This window comes from Aulonocara sp. 'chitande type north' Nkhata Bay, linkage group LG6 (genome assembly GCF_057382095.1).
Source record: "Aulonocara sp. 'chitande type north' Nkhata Bay isolate Kocher_YH1m ecotype deep benthic linkage group LG6, A_spYH_male_GT1.1, whole genome shotgun sequence".
In the NCBI taxonomy this organism is placed as follows: Eukaryota; Metazoa; Chordata; class Actinopteri; order Cichliformes; family Cichlidae; genus Aulonocara; species Aulonocara sp. 'chitande type north' Nkhata Bay.
Window position 1 is genome coordinate 20,913,002 of NC_141349.1, and position 14,793 is coordinate 20,927,794.

The 14,793-nt window shown below is 43.1% G+C and overlaps 1 protein-coding gene across 6 annotated transcripts in view; it reads left to right on the plus strand.

The window, feature by feature from the left end:
* The first annotated feature begins 915 nt into the window (after window positions 1–915).
* Window positions 916–14,793, plus strand: part of lef1 (lymphoid enhancer-binding factor 1) — a 44,752-nt gene continuing 30,874 nt past the window's right edge. For 3 of the 6 annotated variants that reach the window (XM_086295534.1, XM_086295535.1, XM_086295536.1), the window contains exons 1-3: window positions 916–2,219; window positions 4,220–4,286; window positions 5,472–5,599. In XM_086295534.1, coding sequence (XP_086151660.1) covers window positions 2,028–2,219; window positions 4,220–4,286; window positions 5,472–5,599 — 387 coding nt within the window. In that variant the 5' untranslated portion in view covers window positions 916–2,027. The remainder of the gene's footprint in view (window positions 2,220–4,219; window positions 4,287–5,471; window positions 5,600–14,793) is intronic. The other 3 variants (XM_086295538.1, XM_086295539.1, XM_086295537.1) reach the window with 2 other exon arrangements.

Below are 14,793 nucleotides of genomic sequence, written 5' to 3' on the forward strand. Positions count from 1 at the left end.
CCCACCTCCGCGCTTTATAAAGATCTGCCTCCCCATCCCAACTTTGATTCTCACGCAATCTCTTAGTGCTCAGACAGATGCAGAAACTCAGCCACTTCCACTGCCTGTTTTGTTTACTTTCTTTTTTCTTAAAACAACAAAGCAACAACTGTATTTTCTCATTAAATACATCGGCATTAAAGTACTCTTTTTTTTCTTATAAATATTTATCCGCTCGTCTGCGGCTTGATATTCACGGGTTTTTTCAGTGGTAAAAGTAGCAAACAGACCAATGGCTGGCCTTTAAACTGTTTTCTATATTTTTGTTAATTTCATTGCTCATGTGCTAATAATGAATTAATATGAAAAAGGGACTTTAAATATAGGCAGGTAACCTGTGAGTACAATATCACATTTTCTTTTAATCTGTCCATTTTGGGGAGCGAAGACACCTTCTGAATACGTTCTTATTTGTTTGATGTAAGTAGAAAACATGGAAAGCACCATGTAGCCACAAATATGCCCACGATATACCGCAAGGTAGTTTAAAGGAAGCTGAATAAATAACAGGCCTATGTCCCCGTATAGACATACACCTGATACATACATACGTGTGTGTATGTGTATGTGTGTGTAATATTTTTTCCAACACTTGGAGAATACGTTGTGTGTTTTTCTTCTTCTAAACTTCCTTCAGCTTATCATTTTTTTTGTTTCTGTTTCCAAAACAGGCCATTGCCACTTCTTGCAGATTGATTAAATCACATGCAGCACCAACAAAACGGGCTTAAGCTTGTCCAATATTTTTCCCTCTATATTTCAATTATCATTTTTTATGTCTCCTCATTATTTTAACCCATCACATCCACAGCAAGTTCCAGCCTCTCCCCTCATTCTCCTTTTCCTCCCCTCCTGTCTGCCCATTTGTTGTGAGCTGTGTATAAATCTCTCTCTCAGGAGGAGTGTCAATCGGTGCGGTGTCAATCAGAGCCTCGGCTTCCCTTTCATCTCTCTTTCCTCCCAGTGACTGAAGAGAGAGAAAAAGGAGGAGGAGGAGGGAGCACGGCTACATTACCAACACACACATACACACACTGGTTACATTACGCTGTGGAAGCGGTGCGGGAGCAGTGGGAAGTCGGGTCCACGCGTTTTTCCACTCTTGCCTTCTTTTTTTGATTGTTTTCTGTGATTTTCTTCTTCTTTTTGCTTTTATCCCTCCTCCGACGAGCAGCTTCGAGGATGTATTTTTAAGCATCACGGCGTCTCGCTGCGTTGCTTGTCGCCCAAGTATTTGCTTGTTTTAAAAAACCCCAACAACAACTGCGTTTTCTTCCATTTACACATCCATCACTTAATTTCTTTTCCCTTTTCCTCGTCTTACTTCCCCCCTCCCTCCAACCTTTCCACACGCACACTGAAGGACGCTCGCAGCTTCGTCTCCGGGACCACCGAGGAAATATCTTCTCTCACTTTTCTAAATGTACTTTTTCACGTTGAGTCGTTTTTACGGGAACGCGGCGGTCGTCGCGTGCTGACTTCAAACAGAAAAAAAGAAAGAAAGCGAGAGGGGAGAAAAAAAGATGGTGATGAGATTTTAACTCGTGGTTTGTTCCCCCTTTTTATGTTTTCCTCATGACATTGAGGCGTGCACTGGACTTCTCATTCCGACCGCTTTGCATCTCACTTTTTTTTAGTGTGTGAGTTTCAAGCTTAGTTAAACTCTCGCGACGGAAAAAGAACAGAAAAGAAGTGAAAAAACAACAACAAAAGGACGCCGGCAGCAGCCTCGCGCCTCCTGTTGCTTCAGTAAAAACACACCGGCAGTGTGCTCGCACGCCGCTTCCTCTCCGGGTGACTCTCCGGTGTGACACAGGGGAGGAGGTGGAGGGGGGGAAGGCAACTGTCCCCACTCCGTTTCGGTGGGAGTTTTTTTTATTTTTCCTTTTTCATCTTTCCCCCTCTCTATTTCTGTGTAGTTTCGGGGCAGTGGTGGCACGCGTTGTTGTCTTCGGTTTTCTCGGGGAAGCGAAACACTTTGTGAAAAAATGCCCCAGTTATCAGGCGGCGGAGACCCGGAGCTTTGCGCCACAGATGAAATGATCCCGTTCAAAGACGAGGGGGACCCGCAGAAGGAGCAGATCTTCGCCGAGCTGAGCCACTCGGAAGAGGAAGGGGACCTGGCAGACATCAAGTCATCTCTGGTCAACGAGTCGGAAAGCAGCCCCAACAGCCACGACGTGAGTAACTGCTGTGGGTTCACTGATGTGGTGGTGGGCATCCTCTGAGAGCTCCCCAGCATAGAGGGAAGGTTAATAAAAATACAACTAAAAAGCCCGCAGGAGCCTTTAAAACAAAAGTTGATCCCCTCTAATTAATAATCTAGTTTTTTACTCAGCTTTAGTTTACCTGAATGTCTTGTGAGCAAAAACGCCTCCTCTCCCTTTGCTTAGTTTTATAGACAAATCATTATTAGAGCTTTATTGTTTATTATCATTATTAATTCACAATTTCCATTTTATTTTCCTTTTAATTGAAAATGTAACTTGAGCTGTGCCACTGATATGGCTCTGATTCCTTAAACTAGAAAAAAACAAAGATGTCACAGGCAAACACTCAGCAGTCTATTAACTGTAACAAATGCAGGCCTAAATTGTAATGTTCTGTTACTGTTATGTTTTTCTTTAAATGAATGAAATTGCAGATTGAGCTAAATGCAAAAGATATTGTATGAGATGTGAGAACTAGGGCCTTGCGAAGCTGCCTGTGACAAGCAGGGCTCGGTGGCTGTGCTGGCAGTGGTACACCCACAGCAGCTTAAACACCAGCACATGAATCCATTTAGCACACATGGCTTAAAACCTGTTTGCCAGCAATATTGTGAATTTCCTTAATATTCACAATTTTTAAAATTCTGCCTGGATGAAAGGATGCAGTCTTTTATTTCGTTTTCAAGATGTGATCTTCACACACTCCGGCTCATTCTGCTTATTAATTTTATTGCCCCTTTTAAAACTGTGCCTATAAATTATTCTTTTCAGTTTTTAAGGTTGGAATTGGAGGGGGGGTTGTATAATAAACATTTTTCTGCATTTGCTTTGTTCCATTTGATTAAACTGAAAGGATGCTGAGAGGCCAGATGGGTGCATGAGAAGAAATCCTTGCATGTGTGGATGTGCTGAATTTGTGGTGAATGTTAAATGGATTGAAAATCTCAGTGGAAAAATTCTTCTAGATTAATTTTTAATGATGAAAAATTATTGCAGTCGTGCTTTATATATCGCACTTGCAAGATGGCATTTTTTTTCTAAGCAGGGGAGAAGTGACAGAGCGTGAACCATCAGTGATTTCTTCTTTTCCCCTGCATCCATCAAGCCTTAGGATGCAGGCTGCAGCATCCCCATCATTTAAGTTGGCTGTTTTGCTATTAACCGTGGTGTTAATCCATTTTCTTTCTTTCTTTTCTGATTTAAAAAAAAAAAAATTCTACATGGCTACATCCTGAACGAAACTGTATGCATTCCCTGCCGAATGTCCTAGGGACACACGAGACAGAGGCTGAATGTTAATTAGGAATCCAGTGAAGTTCCCTCGCTCAGCTTGAAGCCATCCTGAGGGGTCTGAACTCTAAAAAAGAGGTCCCCTTCCCAATTCGGATTCGAAAAGAGAAAGGAAATGGGTGTTCAAAGTGCAGAGGATTTTTTTCTTTTTTTTTCATAAGCAGAAAATAGTCGGTACTGTTTCCCTTTTCTTTTCTTTTTTTATGGAGCGATTTTATTTCCCTTTGCACACAGCTATTTCATTTATGACACAAACACACTATTTGAATTGAGAAGGAGGCTCAGACTGGAAGATGAAAATGAGAGTGGACCTATGGTACTGAAAACAAGCTAATTTGTAAGCTCCTTAAAGACATGAAGCTTAATTAAGTGGTTCTTCTGAAGCTTTGATGCAGGCTGCTCCATCACTCTTCTATAGATAGTGTGCGTGTGTGTGTGTGTGTGTGTGTGTGTGTGTGCGTGTGTGTGTGTGTGTGTCTATAAGCTTTCTCTCCTTTGGTGACAGGCAAAGGGACGATGTTTGTCCCAGCAATGTTTGTGGCTGTCTGACCACATCAGCATGTGTGTAACTGTGTTTGAATGCCTTTCTAATTGATTCTTCCTCTCTTCTCCCCCCCCTCCCCCCCTCCCTCTCCCTCCCTCTCTCTGTCTTTTAATTTTATTTCTTTCTTTTTTTACAGGCAGCTAGACAGTCCCAAATACCGCAAGATTCATATCATGAAAAACACAGAGACCATCCGGAAGATGGTAAGAGACACAATCTGGAGCTTGTTAAATCAGCATGTGTTATAGGACAATCAGCACTACATTTATTTGCAATAAAAGTCCTTTTTTTTTCCTTTTTCCTTTTTAAATGTGGTTTGCTTTTGCTTTAGAAGATAAGGTGGAAGTAGTGGCCCCTCGTTTTCACCACGCAGAAGTGATGAAACTATTGGTACTTCTCTTATCAGAGCCCCTGTTCCTGCTCATCCTAAGTCTAGTCAGGGCATGCTGTACTTTCATAAACACAGCTACCTGTTACCTCCCTGGTAGATGAGGGTACCTGCACAAATGGACATAAAAGAAGAAGGAGCAAAAATATGCACTTATGGCAGCAGTTGAGCACAACCCAAAAGCAAAACTTTTGTCTGGCTGTTTCGTGTCGTGTTTCCTCAAATATTCCTGTCGTATCCCTCAGCTCTCCGGTTGCATTGTCGCATGCAACATGTTGCGTCCTCTTGGGGCTTGTTGCTCTCTGGCTATTGTAGTCTGACCCCGCTGCTGCAGGTCATTATTAGGGCTTTGAAGAGGAGTATGCCTCCTCTTTGTTCCCCTTTCACTCCTGAATGGGATCCCCTTCAAATCAAACACTGGCTTTCTTCACAACAAGATCTATGTTGCCGTCACATTGTATACCAGAAACAGCCCCAGCCCCAGCCCCTCCAGGCCTTATTACGCCGCGCACATTCGAGTGGCGAGTGATGCTGTATTGAAGCCTCTTGTGCAAAGCTCCCCCCCCTCTCAGGTCAAAGGCATAGAGGAACAGTTGGGGCGTCTCCTGTTTTGACACAGTCTGTATGTTCTTCTAATTGGTGCTAATTGGCACAGAGGGGCTCCATTGTTCCGCTGCATAATATGACCCGCCTCTGTGAGGCGGAAAGAAAAGGCACAAACAAAAGGCCGTGGCAAAATAGGGCAGGGGTTAAATCAATCGACAGCGATATCATTACTACATCAAAACAGCCAAGCCAACTTTGTGCTCGGCTTTGTTGTTGCTGCTTATCGAGTTTGTTGATTAAAATCAGCCATTTCGAAGATATGACTGTAATTAAAGCTATTGAATCTCTGGCTAATTAATCTTTTACTGGTGTTTGTGCTCTCTGTGCAAAAACACAGCGACCAACACGCGTTTACTTTGTTTGTTTTTTGTTTTTTAAAAAATGTTTTTATTAGGAAAGCATCAAGACATGTACAGTAAAGGCCATCCGTACCCGGGCTACCCAGGTTACATCATGATGAGCAACATGAACACTGATTCCTACATGAACAATGGCTCCCTCTCGCCGCCCATGCCCAGAACGGTCAGTACCAGCTCTTTTTTTTTTTCCAGTTTTTATTGCAGTTTAACTTGTGTTATTTCATGATGTGAAATGCAAACTTAAGCTTGACGTGTGTTAGTCAGCATATCATTTGCCTGTGAGACAAAGAGGAATTTTCAAATTTTACGTCGTAAGAATATAAAAAATTATTTAGTTATGAGAAAAGTAAATAATTGACAGTCCTGAGTGATGAAATGAATACAAAAGCAGTGCATTTTTAGAGAGAAATTCGTTTTTTTGGATGGGTTAAAGCTTTTTTTTTAATTTAGTTTTTTTAATACTGTTAAATGATAGTAGATGTTAGTAATAGTTTGGAACTTCTGTTTAATTAATTAGTGCTAGTGGGAAGGAAGGTAAAAACAAACATGATGGGTAACTTTAAAACACCAGCAGAGATTTAACTGCCAACTTTACACCTGCTCAGATTTAGTCCAGGCTCAGGACAAAATTTCTCCTGACAAGAGAAACTAAAAAGCAAAACTGATCCTAAATTAAGTTACAGTAATGTCACGTATCCTGCTAATGTAACAAAGAGTGTGGTCAGACTGAAGGAGCTATTGCTTTACCTACCCGCAGACTGTCAAAGGGTTGCCAACAGGCAGCAGGACAGGATGGTATTTTGTTGTTGTTGTAGCTGTTTTTTTATTTTTTTTACTCATGACATTTTCACAGTGATCCCAGAAATAAATCAAATGTATGTATCAGACGCTTGTAGAGGAGTGCAAGACTTAACCAAAAGTGTCACCTTACAACAAGATTAGAGTTTTCAGGACCTTTTTTTTTTTTTTTTAGTATTTACCATTTATGATGTATCAGCTAAAAATAACCTCATTGATGTTTTTGTAGCTGTGACTGCTGGTTTCTGTTTTTAACCACTGCAAATTGAGAACTTCATATTGTCGATTAAGTGAAATCTGTGGTTTTTGAGTTTTCGCTTTCAACACCAATAGCTTGCATTTGGTATTTGTGTGTGTGTGTGCGCTTGTGTGTGTGTGTGTGTGTGTGTGTGTGTGTGTGTGTTAAATTTAGGAGATGTATCAAGACAACTAAAAAGATATTTGCTGCTCTAAATAAAAGGTCCTTTGCCAATGTGGGACGTTTTTTGTGGTGTCTCTCATGGAGCATTGAAAGATTTATTACAGAGATTTCCATCTTTAAGCTTTTGGGTAAAATTGACTCAGAGTTGGATATCAGCAGGTAAATCATTTTACAGAGTGATCTAATTGGTGGCTTTAAAATAAAATTCAAACCATTTAGTTGCGAGAAAATAATTCCTGCTAAAAAATTCAGCTCAGCACAGAATACTTCCAAGAGTCGATTAAGAGGATTTAAGGAAAAAAAAATCAGATTTCTCGGCTTTCTCGTTAGAGGCATAAACCTTATTTCATCATCAGGATAACACCACGAAAATATTCTCTTTCAGTGTTTGTGATGTTTGATATTTGTCTCGCCGTTGTGTTGTGCTGATATCCGCCCTCTTGACAGCTATACGTGACCACTGAAAACCAAACGCCAGCCATACTTTGTGAACGGTCTCTGTGAGATGTACACTATTTCTCATCTTGTTAAAATCTGAAGTGATGCATGCCTACATGACTCAAGTAAACCCTTTAATTAGCCCAGCAGAACTGAGGGAGCCAACATCATGTCTCTGGGGCTATAGTACCATGTTAGGGGTGGCGTGTGTTGCAGATATCGCCCCTGTGACGGTATTAATTTCAGGCCAGCTGCAGGTCTCTGACTGGCGGCTTCCTGTGTCTGTCCCGTTTGCAAATTTCTCCTCAAGACAGACATAAAACACAGGGCGCACGAGCAGCTGTCCGGTCTGGCCCTGCTCTGCTCACGTCTCTGCAGCCAGCTTCAGTCTTGTCTACGGTGTGGCGTCTCTATACGGGAAACGCTCGGTTGTTGTGCTTTTGCAGTGCGTGCGAGTCGGTTTCATCAGGGTAAAGTTGTGAAATGTGAGCTCTGTGTTGTTGTAAGAATCAGTTTTTGGAAGCAGATGTGATTGTCGGGGGCAGATGCCACATGCTGTGTGTAAAGGATCTTCATTCACACGCAACTCTATCATAGAATGATGTTAAAATTGCAATGCTTCCTCCCTGCCAAAGTTGCAGAAGGTGAAAGTATATGACATTGTGGATTGGGGGGATTTTTTTCAGTTTACAAGCAGCATAGTGCACAAGCGGGGTATGTTACCTTCCAAATTCTATTTTTTGGCTTGTTTTCTGGTAGATTTTAGCTATTATTTTATTGTATAGCACAAAGTTAAAAGAAAAACTCATAGAAGTCTGTATGGAGACCAGCTGACTGTGTGAGAGGAAATTACCCTTCACTGCAGATGAATTAGGCCAGGCAGTTAGGCAGTATACTTGCTGCCAAAACTTCTAAAGCCACGCTTTCATTTCATTTACCATGGCTGCTTTTTTTTTTTCAATTTTCCTCCTTCCCTGTCTTCAATAAAACGGTAGTCATTTTATATACGTTTCTCTCACTTATCCAATAAAAAGAGCCAAGGCTTGGTGGAGGGCTCACGGAACATGAGTCCTCTGGCTTTCTCACTGATGTCAGCTTGCTGCCTCTGCTGCTGGCCACCGCAGCCACAGTATCTGCAGGCCTGGGATCGGTTTTCACTGAGATCAAAGGCACATTCTCTCTTTCATTCTCTTCCATCCCCAGCCCCATCACCGCCCCCAATCCCAGTAGTTTAGATTGATTTCCATTGACCATGACATTCCTGCACATGCCGTCCAGTCACGACGGAGCTGTTGGGAGTTGCTGATTGTCAGCAGATTTTAGGACTTCCAGCTTGATAAGCTGACTCCTGCACAAGAGCTTAGAATTTGATGTGTGATGATGCCAGTTCCTCATACGTGTGGGTTTAAAACAAAGCTAGCCAACTTAAGGAGTCATTTATTTGTTAAGTGAACTTGCAGCTTTTGAAGATTTACAGTTTACAGTTCAATGCGTAAAAGTGTAAGGACTGTAATCTACACCTTGGTGATCATAAAGCAACAGAAACTGGAGTTTCTGGTAAATGCTAGTGGGAACTGCTGTCTAATTTGAAGTGTGTATTTTAAAGCGATTATCACATTTGTCCATATTGGACTGTTGCTCATTACCTTGGCTGTGATTATAGGCATACAGAAAACCAGGTTAGTGGGGTGGTGGCAAGCTTTTTTGTCGACAAATTTGGCTGATTTACAGCTTTTTATTGACTTTTTAAGCTCAGTGCACTCTTTGATATGAACAAGTGGACATGTTTTAAAGGAATATACTGCATGTGAGGTCTTTTTTAAAGAGGCTCATCATTCTAACGCTTGACTTGTGACATGTCGCAAGTCTAGAGGATACAATCTTATCAGTTTCTGCTGACCCAAGGATGATGTGGATGGGAGTAAATCACACAGTATGCTTGTTTTATACCCCTGATCTGAATGTATTTATTTTTTTAATTTACAGTACAACTGTTTAACTTGTAGCACAATATTTTTTTGTATCCTTTTGCCTAGGGATAACCAACTCACTAGTTACCCAATGTCTCCACTCTGAGAAGCCTTGACTTAAGGAGACAGAAGCTCACACACATTTTTATTTGCTGTTGCCCACATCAGGATTCTTTTTTTTTTCCTCCCGTGAACAGTCTTCCTGAGCACTTACAGAATCATCTGATAAGGCGAAAAGTGTTTTTCTGCCTGGAATAATTTGTATTTGTGCTATTTTAAACCTTTGCTGTGTAGAAACTAGAAGGACTGTCAAGAGCAGTAAGGACCTTCATTTGCTCAGTGTCTGCATCTGTACCTTGACAAATAAGATTTTTTTTTTTTTGCAGTTTTGGTCAGAATGATCATAATATAAAGTCTGATCTTCAAAGCAGCACGGATGTCATCGCGCCAGGTTTGATGTGTGAAAGACGACGCACTCGGCCCTTGCTTATCATTGAATCTGTTCTTCTTTAGTCTCACAAACCAAAGCTGAGATTTAGAAACGACAGCTTCTAAAAAAAGATCGCAGTGCATGTGATGGGCAGCGCATATTTTTAAATGACCCAAAATTTCTCAAAGCATGCTGCTGTTGTCACATAAACACCCTCCCATTTGCAAAAAATCCTGTTCTACACGCTCTTTTCTTTTTCTTTTTTTCTTTTTTAAGTTTAAACAAATCCTTAGAACCAGTGAGCCCACGGCATTCTGCCATATTCCCTTTTTAATAAACGTATTAATGCGTGCTTGACAAGATAAAAATGCTGCTGCATGCTCTTAGTTTTAACATGTTGATAGTGCAGACGTAGAGTACCAGGTTTTTCCACCTTTTAGTTTCAAGATGTGTTTGCGATCTCCAACTGTGAGAGCAGTCTCGTGAGTCTTGGGCATCAGTTTGAAGAGAGAACTGGATAGAATCACTGGGTTTTGTTGCTGCGGTTAAGGGGGGGGGGGGTTTAGAGATCTCCCTCTCTATTGCCGTTCACTCCTTTTTCCCTTTGGACCCTCAACTGCAAGATCCTCGTGGCGAGAAAGAGGGGGCGAAGGGAGTGCAGCGCTGCACTTTCCTTTGATGTAGTGGGAACGTGACGGATCTGCTAGCCAGTGTCTCGCAGCGTGGAATCACTAACCCAGGCTTACCTAACGGGATTTGGTAGGACCGCTCTGGTATCCCTCAGTGCCATGTGTGTCCTAAGCTCATGCCCTCAGCACTACCGTGGAAGATCCCTGTTAAAGAGAACACTACATTTACCAGCAGCCTTCCATGTCCACAAATAATGTTCTAGTTGGCAGCTTATGGCACCTTGAGTAGTTTTCTTTAAGTCTCACAACAGACTGGTCATGCTTTGTGAAATTTACTAGAGCTCAATGTTGCATTTTTGCCTTTTAAGCAGCTGACCTCCATATGATTATCTCACTGTCAGCTCATCTAATTTTCAGTACACTGGCTTTAGTGTGATGCTGTGCATGGTTGCATATTTAGTGTGAAAGTATAGAAAACACAACAACTGTCAGAAGACAGATTTCTTTTTAGCACCAATCTGGCAGCGCATGCATCAGACCCACGCTGACATTGATGTCATCTGCTGTGCAGATCCATCACGCAGTGAAATATGTGTGAACACATCAAGAACCACAGCAGGGACCTCACACAGAAAAAGCGCTTTTTTTTTTCTCCATAGTGTCATAGTGTTTTTATAAACTGTGCCATTTAATTGCCAAGGTTTCTTCCTGTTCTCAGCTCATATGGCGATGGTGGTTGACACATTCGTTCCATATGCACGGCGCTAATGATGCCATGTGGTTGCAATCACCTTATCTATGTTTTCATCATGTTAAATTAAGCGCAGCAGCGCAATCGTCTGTTGTACCAAGAGATATGGCCTTCTTTTTTTCAAGATGAAAACCAAAAAGAAGACAATCAAGGTTGAAGTTTCTGGATGATTTATATTTCTTGGTAACGCAGCAGCCTGCTGGTTGATTTGTTAAGTCTCCTGTTTCTGTTTGTTTAAATTCTCAAATAAAGCTGTGGGTTGCTTTTTTTTAAGGACTTGACAATCAAAATAAACATGTTTTATGCTGCCTGACTAGCACGCAGGAGGCAGGGTACAGGATCACCACTACACAGTGTTTACCTGCACTACTCTCACACTGGCACAATCAATCGCACAATCACACACATCACACAGATTTAGTGCTGGGGAGCTGACGGGTTACGAAAGCGTACAATGACCCATGTGGCTGTGCTGGGCATTTGCCTTCTCACATTAACCCCCGTTTGTTAATGTCTAGAAAAGATCAGCACTGCATCTGTTTAATTTGAAGAAAAAAAAAAGAGTGGGCTGAGCGATCAGTAGATATAATAGCAAACATGTGACTTCGTTCTGTTTCTATTTGGAAAAAGCCCACCAATGACAAAGGTGAAATTGTTAACTCTTCAGAACCCTGAAAAGGCGTCTGTGTCAAGAGAGGCAATCTGGGAGCGTCAAGGTCGTGAGCGTCACATGCAGGCACGCTCTTGACACACCCTGTTTATGTTTATTTTGGGCACGTGTTCTTGCTCAAAGCAAAGCACTCATAGAAGATGACACTTTCTTCGCTCCCGTTCGTCCCGCTGAATCGGATGAAGCTTAACCAATCAGGCAGTCCCGCCTGGAGCCAACCAGCCAGGCTTCCTTAGCCAGACTGCAGCTCAAGCCCTCAGCACCTGCTCAGAGGGCTTCACTCTTCACTAGCAGTCTGCCTCTGATCTCCTGGGGTCAATGGAGGGCCTCGCCAAGGTTGTCCCTCATGCCCAGTTCTGTTTGAATGGTCTGGGTGTGGATTTCCTGTAAGGGTGGATCAGAAATGTAGACTAGAGGGCAGTGTGTGTGCATGTGTGCAAGAGGTTTTTTCTTTCTTTCTTCTTTTTCTCGTCAAGTTGTTTTGCAACTGTTGTCACTTTTGGTTATGACTGCATAGTTAAAAGGGGTTAGTGGGAGAAGTCTCTGGGAACGGTTTTTGGAACTCAGTGTCGGCCTGAATGAGCTCGAAATGAAATAACATTTTCGAATCAGTCACCAAAACCAACTTTAGAGCTGCTTGTTTGTTACATAAAAAGTGCGATTTATAAAACCCTACGGCACAAGTTGAGTCTTTAAAGCACTGATTGAAGCTTGGCAGAAGTTCCTTTAAAAAAACTGATCACAGTACCTCACTGTTGCCTGATATAGCCATAAAAAATGAGTTAAAAAACACACACATGAATAGCTTTATTGACTTCATCCCGACAGCTTGTAGGGTCTAGTTGGTGTAGGCGAACAGTGTTCCAACTAGTAAACTGCAGGAAGGGGAACAATAGGATCACAGGAGTGAAACATGGCTACAAATCCTGCCGGCTGCGTCCAGACTTCAGAGAAGCTCAAACAGCCCTCACTTTGTCCAGCTAAGAAACAGAGCTATGATCAATAGCTGCTCTGTTGTATGAAGTTGGTCAGTCCCGGGCGTGCTCTCGCCCTCCTCTCCCCTCCCTTTTTTTTTTTTTTTTTGCTGTTTCATATTTTTCAGAAGCTCATTATTTCTTTCTGCTGTGGGTGTGAGTGCTAAAGAGGCTCACACATGCAATGTGTATCTGACAGCGCTGAAATATTAATGGTCCCCAGTGTAGGAGGTTGGTATAGGGCCGACATAGTTACAGTACAAAGGGTGCCTTCTTGCCACCAGGCTTTATTAGCCGAGCTATTAAATGAATAGATGGATATAGCTTGCGCTCTTTTTCTTCGTGCCTCCTTTTGTGTTTTCCGAGCTAGACATCAAACCACTTTCATTTCGTCTTAACTGTTTCTGACGCACACTAAAGTGCTGTCAGACGACACACACACACACACACACACACACACACACACGTGAACTATTGAGTTTTCTGTGGGAGGACAAAGAGGAGGGCTTTGCTATCAGTTCATTTTGTGTGGTCTTGGTCATAAAAAACACCCTGCTCTTTGACTGTGAAACAGAGGAGGGGGGAAAAAAAGAGCCTGTCTTTAATTTTTGGGAAACCCATAAAAGTTTGTCGCTCCTTTCATATCGGCAGTGGAATTGAAAACAAATGCTACAGTCTCCCCCCATCTCCTTTGAACTAGCCAATTATGGAGTTGTGAAAATAAAAATCAGTCTGTAGATCTCTTTACCCCCCTTTCTTTCCTCTTTGCCCCCCCCCCCCCCCCCCCCCCCCCCCCCGTCTCTTGTTCAGGTTCTTATTTTTTTCTTTCCCTCTCTCCTCCCCCCTTGTTTTTGAAGAAACCGAGGGGGGATCACTGATGTCAAAGTCAAAACCAAGAGCATTAAGAAAACTGGCGAAATGCAATACAGCTGCAATCCAACATGACGCTAGAAAATAGGGCTGAGGAGCAGAAAGCCTCTCTCCCGTATTCCCAGGGCGCGCAACTGCTCCCGGCCTTGGCTTTGATCTCTTCAAAGCCTCCTGCCTCCTACTAGATGGAGAGTCTTGGCTGCCGCTCGTGAGCACTGGAGAGAGGCAGGCAGGCAGGCAGGGAGGTGGTGGAGGTGGGGGGTGTTTGGCTGGGGATGGGGGATGCGGGGGGGTGGGGGGGGGGGGGGTCGTCTTTTCCTTTCCAGGGCTGAAATCAATCACGGTGCCGAGGCAATTATGTGTAATTCAACCCCAGCCAGATTAGTGACTCTTGTTACCTGAGCGACCAGAGCTCTGTAATCTGTGAGACACACCGGCCTCACCGGCAAAGGAGTAGCCAGGAACAGGCGAGGGCACTTGAGGGGAGAGAGGAGGGGACCGAGTAGAGGGGGTGGGTGCTGAAAATCAGGCTGCCATGCTGCTGCCCAGCAGAGCAGAAAATCAGAGCACAATGGAGTGATTACACTTGCAGATGTAGCCGTATTTATGACGACGTGGACACAGGGGAACGGAGAGAATGAGGAGCGCTGATTGCCATGGAGCTCGCTAGTTAGTGCGCTAACGAGCCAGGTCCCTTTTTGTGTTAAAACATGTGCGTGATGTCACCTCTGCTATGCTTTGGAGTCCTCCCCCGCCCTACACCACCCCCCGCTTCAGTGCCATATCTCTATCCCTCATGCCCTCCACAGTGAGCTCCGCCGAAATGCAAGCTCGGCCAAGGCTCCTGCCCCAGGCGCCCAATTTACTATGGCTGGAGAAAAACTCAGTGGCCCCAAGTCACAGAGGAAAACAGCGAAGCAATGAATGCTGTTCTTTTCCTGCTGCTGCAATTCGTCTGATCTCTGCAACAGTTTCAGTGTCTTAACACACAGCGGTGTAACAATTTACGCCTTTCTGCTTTTTCATTTGGCTCAGCGAGGAGATTTCTACCAATTATGCTTGCTCCTAGTTTAGTCAAATCTAGGGCGGGCTCCGAGTTCCAACCTTGCGACTAGTACTGCCTAACCTGCATTAAGATGTTCCTATTTCCCTTAATAACCTGTGAGGTTTTAGAAACCATTAATTAGATGCTGGGTGGAGGGCAGAAGGAAAAATTGCAGATTCACTTTTTTTGGAGGTGGGGGCGGTTAATTGGAAATATATGATCGCCCTTGCTTTGAATCCTCCTTTGCACTCTGTCTGTAAGCGCTGATGTCACAGGGATGAGAACAAGGCTTTGTTTTTTTCCCCAGCAGTCACTTGATGCAGGATGATGAAACCCACAAAGATATCTAGCAAGAATGTGT